This window comes from Bos taurus, chromosome 2, assembly GCF_002263795.3.
Source record: "Bos taurus isolate L1 Dominette 01449 registration number 42190680 breed Hereford chromosome 2, ARS-UCD2.0, whole genome shotgun sequence".
Lineage (NCBI taxonomy): Eukaryota > Metazoa > Chordata > Mammalia > Artiodactyla > Bovidae > Bos > Bos taurus.
This window is the reverse complement of record NC_037329.1, coordinates 18,477,160-18,497,159: the sequence shown is the minus strand read 5'-3', so window position 1 is coordinate 18,497,159 and position 20,000 is coordinate 18,477,160. Positions and strand designations below refer to the sequence as shown.

General features: G+C 40.2%; 1 protein-coding gene across 20 annotated transcripts in view; it reads left to right on the top strand.

Annotated features, from left to right (window-relative positions):
• Positions 1 to 19,437, top strand: part of OSBPL6 (oxysterol binding protein like 6) — a 219,020-nt gene extending 199,583 nt beyond the window's left edge. For all 20 annotated transcript variants that reach the window (XM_002685263.6, XM_024979932.2, XM_024979980.2 and 17 more), the window contains 8 exons: positions 447 to 584; positions 921 to 984; positions 2,679 to 2,757; positions 7,999 to 8,143; positions 9,800 to 9,944; positions 11,587 to 11,713; positions 13,896 to 14,018; positions 15,277 to 19,437. In XM_002685263.6, coding sequence (XP_002685309.2) covers positions 447 to 584; positions 921 to 984; positions 2,679 to 2,757; positions 7,999 to 8,143; positions 9,800 to 9,944; positions 11,587 to 11,713; positions 13,896 to 14,018; positions 15,277 to 15,385 — 930 coding nt within the window. In that variant the 3' untranslated portion in view covers positions 15,386 to 19,437. The remainder of the gene's footprint in view (positions 1 to 446; positions 585 to 920; positions 985 to 2,678; positions 2,758 to 7,998; positions 8,144 to 9,799; positions 9,945 to 11,586; positions 11,714 to 13,895; positions 14,019 to 15,276) is intronic.
• Positions 19,438 to 20,000: the final 563 nt, after the last annotated feature.

Here is a 20,000-nt window from a genome sequence, read left to right as displayed (position 1 = left end):
GCAAGAACACTGGAGCGGGTTGCCATTTCCTTCTCCAATGCGTGAAAGTGAAGTCGCTCAGTCGTGTCTGACTCTTAGCAACCCCATGGACTGCAGCCTATCAGGCTCCTCTGTCCATGGGATTTTCTGCTAAGATTGTGTAAATGGCATAACCTGGCTTTCAGAACCTTTGAACTCTGTAATACTCAAGAAATTGGATGGACAGATGAATGAAGAATATTTGGCCTCAGTTGCCTGCTGGTTCCCATGCAAAGAGTTTAACTGCATTTTCATTTATTTTTTTTTCCCCATGAGTATATGAAGAGTCTGTGCAAGTAATAGAAAATGCAGATGTCATCAAATCGGCACCCACTGATGTGGGTATATAAAATCTAGAGGAATAAGGGACAAACAGGCCTGGAAGTAGTCTCTCCTATATTATTTTCCTTTCTTAAATGTTTTAACAGGTTCTTATTGCTGCATTTGCAGTTTCAGGATATTGCTCCACCTATTTCAGAGCAGGAAGTAAGCCATTCAACCCTGTCCTTGGGGAGACTTATGAATGCATTAGAGAGGACAAAGGATTCCGATTTTTCTCAGAACAAGTAAGTGCCACTGGACTCAGGTTTCTGTGTAGAAACTGTAGGAGGGCTGTTTGATGATGAAAATAGCTTGTTTTTGTAAACATCTGGTTGAGATGGGTTACAATACTAGTTAACAGAAAATTCACTTAGCTTATCTATGTAATTATATCCTCTAAATGTTTTTAAGCATGAAGTTGTAAGATTTGGTAATTTACTTACACATCTTGAGAATAATGCAATAACAGAGATGGATAAGTTGAGTAACTTTTATTTAGCCAAATACATGTTGCGAAAAATGATCATTTGTGGAAGTTTTAACACTGATGTCATTGCCCTTTTTTTGTTTTTAACTTTCAGGTTAGCCATCACCCACCCATTTCTGCCTGTCACTGTGAATCCAAGAATTTTGTGTTTTGGCAAGGTTTGTATTTCAATTATAACTTCAAAATCCAGTTGATAAGCCTATAAGAAAGTTTCTAGTTTCCAAAGTACTCAGTTTAGATTTCTTTTAGAACTCAGAAAATGTTGGTAATTGGCATGGAGTTCAGTTTGAGAGATTAGGTTTCTTGATTTAGATATGAAACCATGTCACCTGGGAGATGGGATTATTTATTCAGGAAGCACAGCCCTAGGAGACAGCAGGGCTCTATGCTGACAGTGCCAGGTCAGGGCAATCTCTTCACCTCATTGTGCCTCATGGTCTGCATCGGTAGCATGAAGAGTGTATCTGCTGTCTTCTTGCTTCTTAAAGGTGTACAAATAGATCTTAATCCTGAAAGAAAGCTCTGCTATACATTATCTGTGCTCACAGTCTATTGAGAGATACATACATAGCAGTAATTTCTGTTTTTTAACTCATTGAGGCTTGGGGGTTTGAATTGAAGTCTCTATTAAATTAATATCCATTGTTAAGTTAGAATGTTGCAAACTCACCTAGGATAAAAAGTTTCAAAACCCTTCTAGAAAGAAAAGTATATATATATGTAAGTGAAAGTGTTAGTCATTCAGCTGTGGCCGACTCTTCGTGACCCTGTGGATTGTAGCCTGCCAGACTCCTCTGTCCATGGGATTTCCCAGGCAGGAATACTGGAGTGGGTAGCCATTCCCTTCTCCAGGTGATCTTCCTGACTCAGGATGGAACCAAGGTCTCCTGCATTGCAGGCGAGTTATTTACCATCTGAGCCATCATATATGTGTAATGTGTGCGTTTACCATTAAGTGTGAATAATTCCCTCACATTGGAAAAGGCACTTCAATGATCACTGTATGACTCTTCTCACATGCACTTCCTCAACCTAAAAATGATATGAAATGATAGAGCAGCACCGTGACTGTACTTTAGTGCAGATTAAGAAAGTAAGGCATTTCTTGTTCATAACAAAGAGTCAGAAATTTTGTGGAGAGAACACTAAGCTTCCTTAACTCATCAAAAACGAGACCAGTCAATAATACACAAGCATAGATATACCCGAGTGTCCACAAGCGAAACAAAAATCCATCATGTGAGATAAAATTCTGGGCCCTGAGTAGTATCTTAACAACCAGCACAGGAACACGTTCATTAAGTTAATCTCACTTTCTCATAAATCTTACCCATCTGTTGTTAGAGGCTTTATTTTTTTTATACAGGTTCTCCCAAGTCATGTAACTTTTCATATGTGTATATAAATCAATGTTAGTGCCATACTACAATCTACAATTACTTTTACTATATACCATATATATACACACACATGTATAAAATATTTCCACCATTTAGCTAAATCTTCTAACCGTATTTGTGGAGACATTGAAGCAGAGTAGAGTCTGTGTATATGTGTATATGAATATGCACACATGCACACACAGGTTATTCCAAGTCTTTCTCAGTTTTATTTGTTGAAAGCACATATAGAGAATATATTATGGAAAAACAGATATTTTGGGGGGTTCCCAGTTAATCTTCTCACCGTGGGCCATCCTCAGGCACTTGTGTTAGAACTAACAGTATAGAATTGATTGTGATTACAAAAGTCCTTTGTAAAATGTAAAGTATATTATAAAAGTTCACTTCTCTAGAGTAAATGATTAGATATAGAGTGTAATTCTTTTTGTCCTCTGCCTTATGTCATTTAGATATCAGATGGAAAAACAAGTTCTGGGGCAAGTCAATGGAAATCCTGCCCGTGGGAACCCTGAATGTCATGCTTCCAAAGTAGGTTGCTCTCATCTTCCTTTTGGTCTCTTATCTGCGTTTCTAAATCATAAATGGGCATTTGAAACTCTTGTTGTTTATTACTGTTCAGTCGCTCAGTCGTGCCTCTTTGCGACCCCATGGATTGCAGCACACCAGGCTTCCCTGTCCTTTCACTATCTTCCGCAGCTTGCTCAAACTCATGTCCATTGAGTCGGTGATGCCATCCAACCATCTCATCCTCTGTCGCCCCCTTCTCCTCCTGCCTTCTATCTTTCCCAGCATCAGGGTCTCTTCAAATGAGTCAGCTCTTTGAAACTCTAGATAGTGCCAAGGAGCTGTTGCCCTTTATGGCTAAGGCTTCTGTCAACTTCATCAAAGGTTGTTTTTTTTTTTTATTTAATTGGAGTGTAATTGCTTTACAATGTTGCATTGGTTTTCACCAAAGTTTTGATACTGCTGCTGCTAAGTTGCTTCAGTCGTGTCCGACTCTGTGCAACCCCATAGATGGCAGCCCTCCAAGCTCCACTGTCCCTGGGATTCTCCAGGCAAGAACACTGGAGTGGGTTGCCATTTCCTTCTCCAATGCAGGAAAGTGAAAAGTGAAAGTGAAGTTGCTCAGTCATGTCTGACTCTTAGCGACCCCATGGACTGCAGCCTACCAGGCTCCTCCGTCCATGGGAGTTTCCAGGCAAGAGTACTGGAGTGGGGTGCCATTGCCTTCTCCAGTTTTGAGACTGGACCCCCTCAAAAGCAAATGAGAATTTTGGCATATGTGTCAAAGCTTCCTTTTTATCTCTACATACCCTCCATTCAACCATCAGCACCTCCCTGTCCCAATCACCATGTTAACTTGCATTTTATTTTTATTTTATTTGTATTGACATATAGTTGAATTATAATATTTTGTTAATTACTACTATGCAGTAAAGTAACTTCATTTTATATATATATGTATATATATATACATTCTTTTTCATATTCTTTTCCATTATGATTTATCACAGGATATTGAATATAGTTCTCTAGGCTATACAGTATGACCCTGTTGTTTATTTAGTCTATATATACTAGTTTGCATCTGATAATCCCAAACTCCTATTCATATCCTTTCCATCTCCCTCCCCTTGGCAACCACCGGTCTATTCTCTGTGTCTCTGTTTGCATTATATATGAAAGTTTCTCTTTTTAGCCATTTATTTTCTATATAATTTATACTTTCACTTCTGAGTTCATCTTAGCCCCAGGCACTATTTTTAATGTTTAAGTTATTTTATTAAGGAAGTGATCCTTAATATTTATTAAGGATCCTTTATTAAGGAAGGGATCCTTATACAGTTGTTTTCTGGAGAATTATAGCCTTGTTGTTGTTAATTGTTGTTTAGTCACTAAGTCATGACTCTTTTGCGACCCCATGGACTGTAGCCCTTTAGGGATTTCCTAGGCAGGACTACTGGAGTGAGTTGCCATTTCCTTCCCCAGGGATCAAACCTGCATCTCCTGCATTGGCAGGCGAATTCTTTACCATTGAACCACCAGGGAACGCCTGAATATAGCCTATGCATCTTAAAGTTCAATTGAGTTTACATTGAGGCCAAAGGTTTGATTGTTTTTCTTTCTTTCTTCATTCAATTGATTTTGTTTTTGTTTTGTTTTTGTCTATATGAATGACAGAGTTTTCTCGTGTATTGAATATGGAGGATGGTTGGGAAAGGGAGCAGTTCTCAGGACCACAAAATAAATGTTCAGTATTTACAAACTCACGAGGAAGAGAGTTTTCCCAGGTATACATAGTGCCTACATCATACCAATTCATAAATTTTCTAGAAATCCAGAAGCATTTTAGATTGAAATAGCATTTTATTTGAATATATAATAATGTGCATTTTCAAGTTCAGTTCAATTGTTCAGTCGTGTCTGACTCTTTGTGACCCCATGGACTGCAGCACTTCAGGCTTCCCTGTCCATCACCAACTCCCGAAGCTTGCTCAAACTCATGTCCATCGAGTCGGTGATACCATCCAACCATCTCATCCTCTGTTGTCCCCTTCTCCTCTTGCCTTCAATCTTTCCCAGCATCTGGTCTTTTCCAATGAGTCAGTTTTTTGCATCAGGTGGCCAAAGTATTGGAACTTCAGCTTCAGCATCAGTCCTTCCAGTGAATATTTAGGACTGATTTCCTTTACGACTGACTAGTTTGATCTCCTTGCTCTCTAAGGGACTCTCAAGAGTCTTTGCCAGGAACACAGTTCAAAAGTATCAATTCTTCAGCTCTCAGCCTTCTTTTATGGTCCAACTTTCACATTCCTACATGACCACTGGAAAAACCACACCTTTGACTGACTGTATGGACCTTTGTCAGCCAAGTGATATCTTTGCTTTTTAATATGCTGTCTAGGTTTATCATAGCTTTCCATCCAAGGAGCAAGCATCTTTTAATTTTGTGACTGCAGTCACAGTCTGCATTGATTTTGGAGCCCAAGAATATGAAATCTGACATTGTTTTCACTTTTTCCTATCTGTTTTCCATGAAGTGATAGAACCAGATGCCATGATCTTTGCTTTTTGAATGTTGAGTTTTAAGCCAGCATTTTCACTCTCTTCTTTCACTTTCATCAAGAGATTCTTTAGTTCCTCTTCACTTTCTGCCATTAAAGTGATATCATCTGCATATCTGAAGTTGCTGATGTTTCTCCTGGCCATCTTGATTCCAGCTTGTGAGTCAACCAGCCCAGCGTGTCATATGACGTACTCTGCATGTAAGTTCTTCTGCTTCTGTTAGGCCGTTGCCATTTTGTTCCTTACTGTGTCTGTCTTTGCGTGAAATGTTCCCTTGGTATCTTCGGTTTTCTTAAAGAGATCTTTAGTCTTTCCAATTCTATTGTTTTCCTCTATTTCTTTGCATTGTTCACTTAAGAAGGCTTTCCTTGCTCTTCTCTGGAACTCTGCATTCAGTTGGGTATATCTTTCCCTTTCTCCTTTGCCTTTCGCTTCTTCTCTTTTCACAGCTATTTGTAAGGCCTATTCAAACAACCATTTTGCCTTCTTGCATTTCTTTTGCTTGGGGACGGTTTTGGTCACCACCTCCTGTACAGTGTTATGAACCCCTGCACATAGTTCGTTAAGCATTCTGTCTACAAGATCTAGTACCTTGAATCTATTCATCACCTCCACTGTATAATCATAAGGGATTTGATTTAGGTCATACCTGGATGGCCTAGTTGTTTTCCCTACTTTCTTCAATTTCAGCCTCAATTTTGCAATAAAGAGCTGATGATCTGAGCCACAGTCAGCTCCAGGTTTTGTTTTTTTCTAACTGCATAGAGCTTCTCCGTCTGTGGCTGCAAAGAACATAATCAATCTGATTTCAGTATTGACCATCTGGTGATGTCCATGTGTAGAGTCGTCTCTTGTGTTGTTGGAAGAGGGTGTTTGCTATGACCAGTGCATTCTCTTGGCAAAACTCTGTTAGCCTTTGCCCTGCTTCATGTTGAACTCCAAGACCAAACTTGCCTGTTACTCCAGGTATCTCTTGATTTCCTACTTTTCCATTCCAGTCCCTTATGATGAAAAGGACATCTTTTTTTGGTGTTAGTTCTAGAAGGTCTTGTAGATCTTCACAGAATCATTTGTTCAACTTCATCTTTGACATTAGTGGCTGGGGCATAGACTTGGATTACTGTGATGTTGAATGGTTTGCCTTGGAAATGAACTGAGCTCATCCTGTCATTTTTGAGATTGCACCCAAGTACTGCATTTTGGACTCTTTTGTTGACTATGAGGGCTATTCCATTCCTTCTAAGAGATTCTTCCTCACAACAGTAGATATAAGGGTCATCTGATGGATGGATATGAGAGTTGGACTATAAAGAAAGCTGAGCACCAAAGAATTGATGCTTTTGAACTGTGGTGTTGGAGAAGACTCTTGAGAGTCCCTTGGACTGCAAGGATATCCAACCAGTCAATCCTAAAGGAAATCAGTCCTGAATATTCATTGGAAGAACTGATGCTGAAACTGAAGTTCCAATACTTTGGCCACCTGATGCAAAAAACTTACTCATTGGAAAAGACCCTGATGCTGGGAAAGATTGAAGGCAGGAGGAGAAGGGGACAACAGAGGATGAGATGGCTGGATGGGATCACCAACTCAGTGGACATGAGTTTGAGTAAATTCCAGGAGTTAGTGATGGACAGGGAGGCCTAGCGTGCTGCAGTCCATGGGGTCACAAAGAGTCGGACATGACTGAGCGACTGAACTGAACTGAGTTGAATTAAATTCACCCATTCCCATCCATTTAGTTCACTGATTCCTAAAATATCATTATTCACTCTTGCCGTCTCCTGTTTGAGCACATCCAATTTACCTTGATTCGTGGACCTAGTATTCCATGTTCCTATGCAATATTGTTCTTTAAAGCATCGGACTTTACTTTCACCACCAAATACAACCACAATTGGGCATCGTTTCTGCTTTAACTCATCTTCAGTCTTTCTATAACCTTACTCCCCAGAAATTACATTAGATTTTTGTTATCTATCCTCATCTGTCTTTTCCCAAGGAATTATTCACATATTTTGGCTTAACTCAGAGCATAAAGCCCTATCCTCAGAGTAGCCTTTCTTAAGTGCATGCCATGCTGTGCCTCTCGCCCTCCCCACCCTGAACCCCTCCCTTGATGGCACATTGCCTGCAGGGTAAATCCAGACTCATTGGTGTGTCTTTCAGGGCCTTCCATGCTCTGCCCCCTCCCACCTTCCAGCCTTACCCCCTCCTCACCCCCTCACCTATAGCATGCTACACACAGGTTCCCAGATGCATTGTGCTCTTTTGACTTCTGTGGCTTTGTCTCTGCTTTCCCAGCCTGTAGTACCTTCCTGTCCTTGCTCCTAGCTTAGACCAAACCAACCTCCTCTAGCAAATCTTCCTTGACGCTCACCCCACATGCCAGGCAGATCTAAGGACCCTCCTTCTCTCAGAAGCGTCCATCTACCCCTGCCTTACTGTTGGACCCAGGAGAGCAGAGACAGGCCCTACTCAACTTGGTAGCTTTAGCACCTGGCCCATAGAAAGCACGGACATATTCCTTAAATGAATGAATCATGTGGTAAATGTCCTTGACCACATAGAAACTTCCAACAAAGAAAGGAGAGGAAGGTGAAGTTCGAAAAGGAGGCTTTGGTGAAAAATATTCTCATTGGTAGAAACACTAATATATATTTGTGACCTTCACTGTTTTTACTCAGTATTGTATTCCTCACTAGGTATGGAGATTGCTACGTGTGGAACAAGGTCACCACGTGCATACACAACATCCTGAGTGGGAGGAGATGGATAGAGCATTACGGAGAAGTGACCGTTAGAAACACCAAAAGCAGCGTTTGCATTTGCAAACTCACATTTGTCAAGGTAAATAATTCCATACAATAGCAAAGGAAGGGTATATAAAATGCTTCCTAGGAAAGAAATAGAGCAATTACCTTAAACAACAGCAAGTGAATCAGTCCTTATGGATTAATTAATATTAATCCTTATGGACATTTAGTTAAGAAAGCAGAACAAGATGGTGGAGTTGCCCCAGGCATGCGGACATCTGACCATGTAGAAGTCAAAAAGGACACCATCTTGAAACAGAAAAAAGAGTTCTTTTTAAAGAATGTTCTTTTTAAGCACCAAGTCAGTTCATTAAGTAAAATTCCAGAGAGTACTTCTTGCCTGTAACAAGTCTCCTGGTTTATATTCTATTTATATTCCTGCTCGATTACAACATATTCAAGTGATCCTATTTTAGGGAACTAAATATATCACAGTTGTGTTTTCTGCGGATACTTAGAGATGACTGCTTCTAGTCCCTATAAACTTATCCAACTCTGCCACTATTATATATAATCTTACATAAGTTCAACAAAAAGCAGTACCTTTCCTAACAAGAGAAGATGTCAGATATTTTTCTTTTTTCCTTTTTTTCTTATAGATTGATTATGTGGCTCAGAACTGAAGAGCCTGAATCAGTATTTGCTCTGACTGGGTCATGACAGTAACTGTGTGTATTTAGGTTTCTAGTCTAGGAGAAACTTCAGTTTAAACTTCAGTTTAAACTGCCTCTAATATTTGCAGGGCTCAGGGTGAGAGTACAAATGGTCGTCCACATTCTGTATGTGTAAATATTTAAAATATGTAAACCAAGCCCACAAGCTGTCAACTAAAATATGTTTATACTGACAAAAGTACTTTTGTAAAAATAAAATCTGCAAGTCTAGGTTGGACCCTTGGGAACACTGAGCTGGAAACCCGGCAGCTCAGGAGAGCCAGTCTGGCCCGCAGCCTTCACCACTTACTCCCCACCCCCATCTCTGCCCCGCACTGCGAGAAGCCGCACATATTTATATAGACAGTCCAGCCCACACTTCCAGACTCTGTTCACACGCCTTCAAACCGCCACTCTTGGCCAGCCCTCAGGCCTAATGATTCACATTTTCATCTGCCTATGAGTAGATGAATCAAGGAAAGGCCTGTGCAGGCCATGGAATAAGCTTAGGGGCATTTGGATAGAAATTGGGACCTCATCTAGAATGAGGCCATGGGATCCAAATGGGTCACTTCTCACAGGCTTCTGACCCCTTGAGAAGGAGTATGGCTGGAAGAGAGCTAGAACAAGGTCTTCCTGGTTAAATTCAGCTATTTACAGCTACTATGAAAATTATTTTACAGTTTTCTCCAGCGTTGCCAATTGAAAATCATTAAAATCCAGGAGCCAAGGAAAATTCAAGATAGGACGATGGGAAGAATTACTCATCTATAGATTAATACTCAGTTAAGATAGAAACTCGGCCTTCTCTGGGCTGTGCTGTCATACTCTAGCAGGGAGTAGGATCATCCCTTTCTTAAAAGTTAAGCCAACTAATGCTTAGAAAGCCACCCTTCCTTGCAAAACATTTTGAGATAGATGTCTGGAAATGGCTTGCCTGAGAAACATCAAGGTTAAGGAAATATTCCATATGAAAATTATAGGGATTGGTGTTATTAAACAGATGTGGTGTTTTAACAGGAGTTTGGTTTTTCCAGGTGAATTACTGGAATTCTAATGTGAATGAAGTCCAGGGGGTTGTGATGGATCAGGAGGGGAAGGTGGTGCACCGGCTGTTTGGGAAATGGCATGAAGGGCTGTACTGTGGTGTGGCCCCTTCTGCTAAGTGCATCTGGAGACCAGGTGAGACTGGCTTGAGTGTCCTGCCTCTAGGGGGCGCCGTGAGTGGCTGAAGGTTGGGAAGGTCCCATCATCTGAGATACACCTTATGTTTTCTTTAATAGTGAGATTATAAACGTAAATGCTTAAGGCAATTACAGTTACATTTATACTTAACCTATAAGCTTAATAAGTACTGCTACTAAGTCACTTCAGTCGTGTCCGACTCTGTGTAACCCCATAGACGGCAGCCCACCAGGCTCCCCCATCCCTGGGATTTCGCCATTTCCTTCTCCAATGCATGAAAGTGAAAAGTAAAAGTAAAGTCGCTCAGTCGTGTCTGACTCTTAGCGACCCCATGGACTGCGGCCTACCAGGCTCCTCCGTCCATGGGATTTTCCAGACAAGAGTACTGGAGTGGGTTGTCATTGCCTTCTCCATTAATAAGTACAATATTTGATAATAAGGAGTTGTCGAATTGAGACCAAATCTGATGTGTAGTCAGATTGGGCTTCATGTAAAATCTCTCTAAATGTAATGCCCACATTTCCAAAGCTAGGTTTACTTATTAAAGCATTTAAATAATTGAAATATGCAAACTTAGTCATGTTTTTTATTTATTCTCTGTTTTAGTAAAACAAAGGAAAGCCTGCAAACACCCATAATCCAGAAATTTAATTATTTAACCAGAATAAGTGATCTTTTTACTTGAGCAGCAAAGAGCTACAATATGTTGACATTTAATAAAAGACATCAAGAGAGCTCTGGTAATACACTAGCATATAACTATCAAGTACAAATGGAGCAAGTATCCACATGATATTTATTTTCATTGGAATTTTGTCAGTTAATTCCTAACTTTAAAATTAGTTGTTAGTTTCCTTAGAGACCTCAATTGAATATATAAATTCCCTGCTAGTAGAGTGGTTAGTTCATTTATTTGTCAGTTAGGTACTGAGTAGTGACTAAGCTTCAGGCTCTGTTCTGGAAGCTTGGAAGTGCATTAATGTGCGGAGCCTGCAACAGCTCTACCTTCTAATTTAGTTTAAAAGTGCCAGTAAACATTAAATATGAATCTTTTTCTTTTCTAAATGGAAATAAATTATTTCTGGTGATAACTTAATGCTGCTCATAGTTAATCACTCAAACATTTAATTACCCAGTTGGATATTTGAGAGAAAAATTACGGTGTAGTTTAGCCAGTGAAGACTACTCTATGTGCAAAGTTGTATTTTAAAGGCTAGATTTTACTAAATATATGAATCTATCAGTTCTAATAGTCAACATAAAAGTTTTTCATCTTACAAAATAAAACCAATTTAATTTCTTTAAAAATTTGTAATCTAGGGACTTCCCTGTGATCCAGTAGCTAAGACTGTGCTTCCAATACAGGGGGCCCAGGCTCAATCGTAGTCAGGGAACTCAGTCCCACATGCTGCAATTAAGTGTTCTAATGCCGCAATGAAGACTGAAGATGTCACATGCTGGAACTAAGACCCAGCACAGCCAAATGCATAAATAAAATTGTTTAAAATTTGTAATCTAATGTTTATGACTACAGATTTAATGCTAATGTGAGTGTTAATTAAACGTCCGGGTTAAGTCAGCCTCTGCATGCTCTCTACACTTCTTTGCCTCTCACAGTGGTTTCTTGGCTTCATTCCAGGTTCCATGCCCACCAACTATGAGCTCTACTATGGCTTCACAAGGTTTGCTATTGAGCTCAACGAGTTAGATCCTGTACTAAAAGACCTCCTTCCTCCAACAGATGCCCGGTTCCGGCCAGATCAGAGGTGAGCAGAGCGGTGGTGTTTAAAAGGAACACCAGGTCATGGCATTGTGCTTGCAGAAGTCATCAGTACTTTGATCACCATCCTTTGCTTATTCACTGAATCATTCATTCCCTTATTCACTCAGCAACAGTTGAGCCTTCTAACCCTAGAAAAAGAGTATTCAGAGTATGATCATAATAGAAGATTAACTCAACAAAAGTGCCCCACAGAAGATAACATATATGTTTTTTAACAAAAAGTGCAGCCCCCCAATTTACCAAAAGTCTGCAAATTATTGAACTCTCCACTAAATACACAATCACTCCTCACCTCAGTGTTTGTACTTCTGTACTTCTATTACTTTTTAACACGGAGCATCTTTTTTTATTCAAGTAACATTGGTGTTACATTATATAATTATAACATTATGTATGTACTAATGGGCTTCCCAGATGGCGCTAGTGGTAAAGAACCTGCCTGCCAGTGTAGGAGTCATAAGAGATGTGGGCTCAGTCTCTGGGTTGGGAAGATCCCCTGGAGGAGGGCATAGCAACCCACTGCAGCATTCTTGCCTGGAGAGTCCCATGGACAGAGGAGCCTGGTGGGCTACCAGCCATAGTGTCTCTAAGAGTTGGACATGACTGAAACCTCTTAGCACGCATGCATATATAGTAGTAATATGTAATCTTCATGGGTACAAATTATATTTCTACATCTGTGTATTTACGTATACCAAAAATTTAGTTTCTATCCATCATCATACAGTTGATCTCCTTTATCCATTTCAGTGAAGAATAAGAGGAGAAGATACAGGGATACCTAGAAATCATTATTGTTGTCGTTTAGTAGCTAAGTTGTATCTGACTCTTTTGCAACCCCAGGAGCTGTAGCCCTCCAGGCTCCTCTGTCCATGGGATTTCCTAGGCAAGAATACTGGAGTGTGTGGCCATTTCCTTCTCCAGGGGATCTTCCTGACCCAAGGATCAAACCCATGTCTCTTGCATTGGCAAGTGGATTCTTTATCACTGAGCCACCAGGGAAGCCCATACCTAGAAATATTTTGAGTCAAGAATTGGAGTTTTCCCAGCATGTTTTCGATCCCCTAGAGTGTGAGATATACTCAATATACAGTATCTTTAATACCTTCTGATTTTTAAAAAATTATTCTTACATATTCCTATACTCATGTTGTCTATTCCTACAGAATTAATTTTACTCTTTACAGAAATTCTATGTCATACAAATTCCATCCAAGATTCTCTGTTCCCACTGTCTTTGTGGCTTTGTCTGTCTTCTGCCAAAGTGTCCCCAGTATTGGGTTTTCTAGTATTCAGTTTTCTTATGTTCCCCCCTCTTCCTCTAGAACATGCAGTATCACTGTTTGACATTCAAACTTATCAATAAGCTTCCTGTACACTGTGTATCATATTGTATCCCTGTTCTTTGCTCTCATTTTGAAATTTAAATATTTGCAAACCACCATTGGGTCTGCTTTCTCGATTCTATTTCAATATTGCATTTCTGAATTTCATTTACTACTTATTTCCTTTCTGTGGCCTTTTGTAATTTCCCCCAACTGTTACCTTTTCTTTTTTTATCAGTTTTACTCTTTCCAATAAAAGATGAGAGCTCCTCCCTCTCAATCTGTTCTAAACGTAGCTGGAGAGCAGCCAGGTCACATCCTCCACGCAGGAGCCCTTCACAAGTACTTCATTATAACATGGAAAAGGAGCAGAGCCCGGGACTTGATGATGTTCTAACCTCAGACTCTCCAGTCATCCCGAAAAATCTCAAGTTTTGGAACCCTAGACAGCACAGAGAAGCTGACCACTTCCCTTTCACTTCTGCCTGCAATGCAGAAGACCCAGGTTCAATATACCTGGGTTGGGAAGATCCCTGGGAGAAGGGAATGGCAGCCCATCCAGTATTCTTGCCTGGAGAATTCCATGGACTGAGGAGCCTGGTAGGCTTCAGTCCATGGGGTCACAAAGAGTCTGACACAACTGAGTGTCTTTCACACACACAGAAACTATCTTAGCTGATGGCAGACAGAAACTGTGGCACAAGCAAGGGGACGTTATCAGAGTGTTACTGTTCATTGTGTTATATTCATAGTAGCCAGAATTTAAGTTTATGCAAATAGGATGATTTTTTCCTCAGTAAAGAAGATAATATATTAAAAGATAAACTGCTTTCTGCTTAGATTTTTGGAAGAAGGAAACTTAGAAGCTGCAGCAGCAGAGAAGCAAAGAGTAGAGGAACTCCAGAGATCTCGAAGACGATACATGGAAGAAAACAACCTTGAACATATACCAAAATTTTTTAAGTAAGTCAGTTTATTCCCGCAACAAGTTCATGTTTTGCAAATGGTTGCCACAAGCAATGAAAAACTTAGGGTAAGAAGAAAATGAGGGATAGTTTCATGTCCAGGGCACTTTGAGGTAGAAAATTAAACTGATTTTGGTCACTGGTACTTGGCAGTGAAAATACTGAATCAGATTTTTTGGTCTCGTGAAGTTTGTAGCCACAGAAATAAATTCTGCTGGACAGCTCTTTTCTTTTCATGGGCAGCAGTAAAGAGTGAGGGTCCTGCCCAAAAGGCTCCTTATCCTCCAGCTATATCCTTTTGAATGGTAGAAACTTGTTCCCACTCCCTCACCCAGAGATAAGCTGGGACCCTGTTGCCCACAGGGTCATTCTGGCTTCATTAGTATTTAATTTTACTTCTTTCATATGGAGGGGCTTCCCTGGTGGCTCAGACAGTAAACAATCTGCCTGCAATGTCAGAGACCCGGTTTGATCCCTGGCTTGGGAAGATCCCCTGGAGAAGGAAATGGCAACCCACTCCAGTATTCTTGCCTGGAGAATCCCATGGACAGAGGAGCCTGGCGGGCTACAGTCCATGGGGTCGCAAAGAGTTGGACATGGCTGAGTGGCTGACACTAACACCCTCTATCATATAGAGCTTTGTGTCCATTCAGATTTGACCCTTCTGTGGTATGATCATGGTGATTATTACAGGATTATTTGAGGGATTATGAATACATCACACAGACTAAGCTGTGGTTTTCAGATCCATCTGCCACCCTTTAGAATCAGGACACATCAGCTCAGAATAACCTCTTACCCCTTTTAGCTGCCCTCTCCTGGCTGTCCTGGACCGGAACTGCAGTCCTGCTCTTTAGATGTTGAAAGTGTCTTCACTGGGCCTGGATCCTGCAGAGGCTATTACAGCTACTGAGGCTGTGTACCTTCCCCGTCAGTGAAGCAGAGAAAATTCTTGTGGGTCTGGGGTCTAGTTACGGTGTTTGTACGTGCTTTGGGCCCCTTCACTTTCTAGTCCTGCCTTGAGGTGACTTATCCCCGCTCTTAGCCCCTCTCCCTAGAACCCTGCCCACTTCCATTTCACAACAAAAATGAGTTTATTTCTGGTCAAAAATAGTCAAATCATCAGCCAGCAGATAGAATGTTCACTGGCTTACAAAGTACTGATTCTAATACACACCTTATCTACAGGAGGGGGTCCAATTATCAGATCACGTGAATGAGACTTACGTCTAATGTTGATTTGTATATTTTCACAGAAAAGTGATTGATGCCAATCAAAGAGAAGCCTGGGTTTCTAACGACACCTACTGGGAGCTGCGAAAGGACCCTGGTTTTAGCAAAGTAGATAGCCCTGTTCTCTGGTAAACGGGAAACGTAGAGCTAGCCGACATATCACGCTCTGAATGAATAAATAACTATGCACAATTATGTTTCTTAGAGCTCCGCGTGGTTTCTGGGTCTATTGAAAACCGACCATTTGCTTTTCTATTCATCTTTATAATGAACTTTCAGAAGTGCATTAGACAAGGCCTCTAACCACTTTCGGATCCTTTCTGTTTTGCTGCAACCATATTCCTTAAAAAACATCCACACCCTCCTCAAAAAGCAGAATAAAAGGAGCAGAATATAAAATCCAAAGTCTGAAGAGTCTGTAAAGAGAAACAAACTGTAACTGGTGCTTAAAAAGCTGATCCAGAGAGTTTAAAGCAACATGACACACGAACCATAAGCGCCATCCCCTCCTTGCAGGAGCTCCAGGGCCATGGCAGTTGGTCAGCTCAGACTTGGAGCTTGTCCATTTGATGTGGTGTACCTGTGCTGGCCTTTTTAAAAGAGATGTGATGCTTCTCAGAACCTGTTCCATCTGTACGCCATTGTTCATGCCTTAAGAAATGCAAAGATGTACAATAAATCCTTTTTTTAAATGTGCGTTCCTAGGTTTATGTGAAGGACAGATCTTTTGAATCATGGCATGATTCACTTTATGGGATCAAAAGAATTATGAGACTAACTCAAATAGCTTGAAAAAGGTAAACAACACGTGCTTTACTTTGCTATATTGGTCACTATATCGTATGTCTGTAGGGCAAGAAGGAAAAGGTGTGCTAAGTAGATCTCTGTATTCACGTTGCTCGTCCATCTCCTGTCCTGCATACAGTTAATAAACCATCCCTCCTCCACCTCAGCTCCCAGTGTGCCCTGTTATTTGGCAACATCCGTATTTGATTTGAACACTTGTCACTGGTGTTAAAACTTTGGAAGGAAATAGCAGAAAGCGTATCGAATTTCTCTGTGGGCTTCGGAGTACTGTTAAGTCTAACTGTTTTTGAGTGAAGCACAGGGCAGCCCACGTGTATCCTGTGTCTGACCCATCGGCACTGTTGGAATTCCACTGGGAAAGGATGCGAGAACACTAGAAGCTTATTTGCATTGTTTAAATGAGTTCTATGCAAAATCACATATCATATTTTCATCAAGTGTTTCTGTATGATACATAGCCACAGATTAAACATTTACCTTGCTATTGGCAAAAATATAAAATTGAAGCTAAGGAATTTATCTATCCCAACAAAAAAGGAGGGAGATGAGGGGCAGAAATGTGTTTTGCATATTTCAGAATTTGTTTTTTTTCCTCCACTGATATATAGAAGTTTTGTAGGAATTTGCATCAGTATTTCTGAGTTTCTGCATATAGATAATTATATAAATGCTTATATATTTTTTAAAAATCTCTTTAGAGATTTTCCTAGAGAATTATAAAATCACATGTATTTTATTCTGTTAAATTTTTATTCTTAGACTCTTATTATCAGATTTTATGTGTCATTTTAAGCAGTGAAAAGGTTACTGATTTTTTTATTATGAGGTGTTGATTTTAGTTTTGTTTCTTTTCCTCTAAGAATTCCTAATTATGGCTATTTTACATCAAACCAAGACTGCTGAGAGCATATGGGAAAACTCCGAAGTCTCCACTAGGTGGAGCAGGTTTTAATTATCTGAAACTCATTCCTCCTTTTATCTGAGTCTATACCCTGGTGACTCAGAGGTTAAAGCGTCTGCCTGCAATGCGAGAGACCTGGGTTCGATCCCTGGGTCAGGAAGATGCCCTGGAGAAGGAAATGGCAACCCACTCCAGTATTCTTGCCTGGAGAATCCCATGGACGGAGGAGCCTGGTGGGCTATAGTCCACGGGGTCGCAAAGAGTCAGACACGACTGAGCAACTTCACTTTCCCTTTCATACCTTATATGTACAGCATGCACTGGTTCAGAATGCAGTTTCATTATCAAGCACACTCCCAGCTCTGAGCATGTAAGCAGAACCCTTCCTCAGTTTCTCAATGCCTTTAATTCCTATTTTAAGTCTTTGGTGGCTTCCCCCATGGCAGTAACATGTTCCTTATTATTGATTCTTTTTCTGCCCATTCATCTTGACATCCTTTTATATGCGTCCTGAGATACATGCCTTTGATTAAATTTTAATTAGAATTTTGTGGGCTTCCTCAAAGAAGTCTGTTCTCCCTTAATTGGTAAAATTTTAGATACTATTTACAGTGGTTTTTGTCTGTATTTACTAGCATGTCCCTGAAGAGTCTCCGAATTTTAGCCTAAAGATAAATTCTGCAAAATAAAGGTACTGTAAATAAGATACTACAAGTAGGAAGGTAAGACCCAAGGTGACCAACGATCATATCAATCAGTCGACTGGATGAGGACCCATGACCCAAGAGGAAGGCAACTGCTGTACCTCGCAATGGGCTTTGAAAAAGAGGATAACTAGTAGGATGGACCTTTGCAGCTGCTGCTGCTGCATCACTTCAGTCGTGTCCGACTCTGTGCGACCCCATCAACGGCAGCCCACCAGGCTTCCCATCCCTGGGATTCTCCAGGCAAGAACACTGGAGTGGGTTGCCATTTCCCTCTCCAATGCATGAAAGTGAAAAGTGAAAGTGAAGTCGCTCAGTCATGTCTGACTCTAAGTGACCCCATGGACTGCAGCCTACCAGGCTCCTCCGTCCATGGGATTTTCTAGGCAAGAGTACTGGAGTGGGGTGCCATTGCCTTCTCTGAGGATGGACCTTTACTACCTAATAAGTTAAAGGTACAAATCAGATAGGTGAATGTTGGTCAGACCTAACCGGAAACTCTTCCTAGGATTTCAAGATGAGAATGAGAAGAGTGTCAAATTAATTAAAATCACCACATTCTTTGTAACTCTTTTGAGATTCAGATATACTGAGTAGAATTCCAGTTCAAGTGATCAAGTTTTAGATAATGCTTCTGTAGTACCTGATTCACAACAGTTCCCTTCAAACATTCACACCAGTGTAATGGCCCCATCCCCATTTCTTTCTCACTTTTTATTTATTTGATAATTGCAGAATTGTGAGACTCTGTATTCATCTGCATAATTTGAGGGCTTTTGAGACTAGTTTCAACACCAAAAGGATAGACTAGATAGTAGATCATTCTTGATAAAAACGTGACTTATTTGTTAGAATTTGATATAAACCTTTACATTTCAGGGGCACTTTTCCCCCCTAAAACAGTCTAGAATAGAGGAGGACTTAATATATCTTTATACCTCCCCTGTGATTTATTTAAGCTCCTGCATATTTTTGAGCCGGTCTTTAAGGAAAGCAGTAATAATTAATGATGGTCCTGTGGATGTGGCTAGACAGAAAAGAGCAATGGCACACACCAGCATGTGCAGAGGCCAACCAGGAACCAGTTATTTTGCTTCCATATGCTGCTACCAAGGGTGCAAATTTACTTTGAGATTTTGCTGTTATTTTATTGGGTTTTTTAATTAAGTTATTACTTTTCACAGGTTACTTTAAATTCCAGACAATTGTAAAAACAAACCTCATTTGAGATATTTTAATATTACATATCATGAAAACTACCAGATGTACTTTGGTAAGAGAAATCAAGGAGTTTCTCATACAAAGGATGCCAGGTTGTCGATTTTCTAAACCTTGTGCTCCTCTTCATTAATCTGGCCCCTAGGACTTCCAGTGATTCCACTAATTAAGCATTATATTAGGTCCTGCCCCAAGGAGCACTAGGGGGGTACAGAGTTAAAGAGGAAGCTGATCCAACTGTTTTGCTTAGTTCTGATTATGGCTCTGGCTGGAGAAGAGTTTATAATCATGATTGAATGTACATTTTGTTAGTACCTTGGGTTTTAATTATCCATCTTGTCTCATCTAGTACTCTGTCATCCAGATAATGAAGTATTTGTGGGAGCAGAGCTCCTCACACACCAGGGGGTGTAATAAATGTTTGCACTTGACTCAAGTTGATACATTATGACTGTGGCACAGTAAATAAAGCTTGTGTACAAAATATTTATTTCTATGGCAGCCATTATGTTCAGGATATATAAACTGTATCTGATTAAACAATTATGAATCTGTTTTGTGCTCTAGAAATATTCTTTTGGGGGAAAGATGGAAAAAATGTCATGGGAGCTAAGATTAAACTATTTGGGTTTCTTTTTTTTTTTCTTTTTCCGAAAGGCTTCCCAGTGATTTAGAAATAGTGCTTATCAAACTAGGATTAGGTTCTCTAAGTTTTCATTGAATTTCTTTTGTAAGATTGATCTTTTTAAACTATACATTGCATGAATCATTCTGTTAAACCTGACTTTGTTTAATGCATGATTATACAAACACACATTTGTGACTGAATTGTAAAACCTATGTTGTAGCCTTCACTTATTAGAGAAAATGGCAAATTGTTCAAGAAAGGACTAGTTTTAATCCTTCCAGAGTGAAATCAAAAGAATGAATTTAAATGGCTGTGGTGAGTCAGTATCCCCAGTATCTTAAGCCAGCGGAAGCGCCGTGACTAAGGCAGCTGACAGGTGGCGCTATGCTGCTGCCCATTTACTCTCAGAGTTTTGTGAATTTACTCCCAGGTTTTGCTGGCCTTTAATTGGAGGAGAAGGGGGCGACAGAGTATGAGATGGCTGGATGG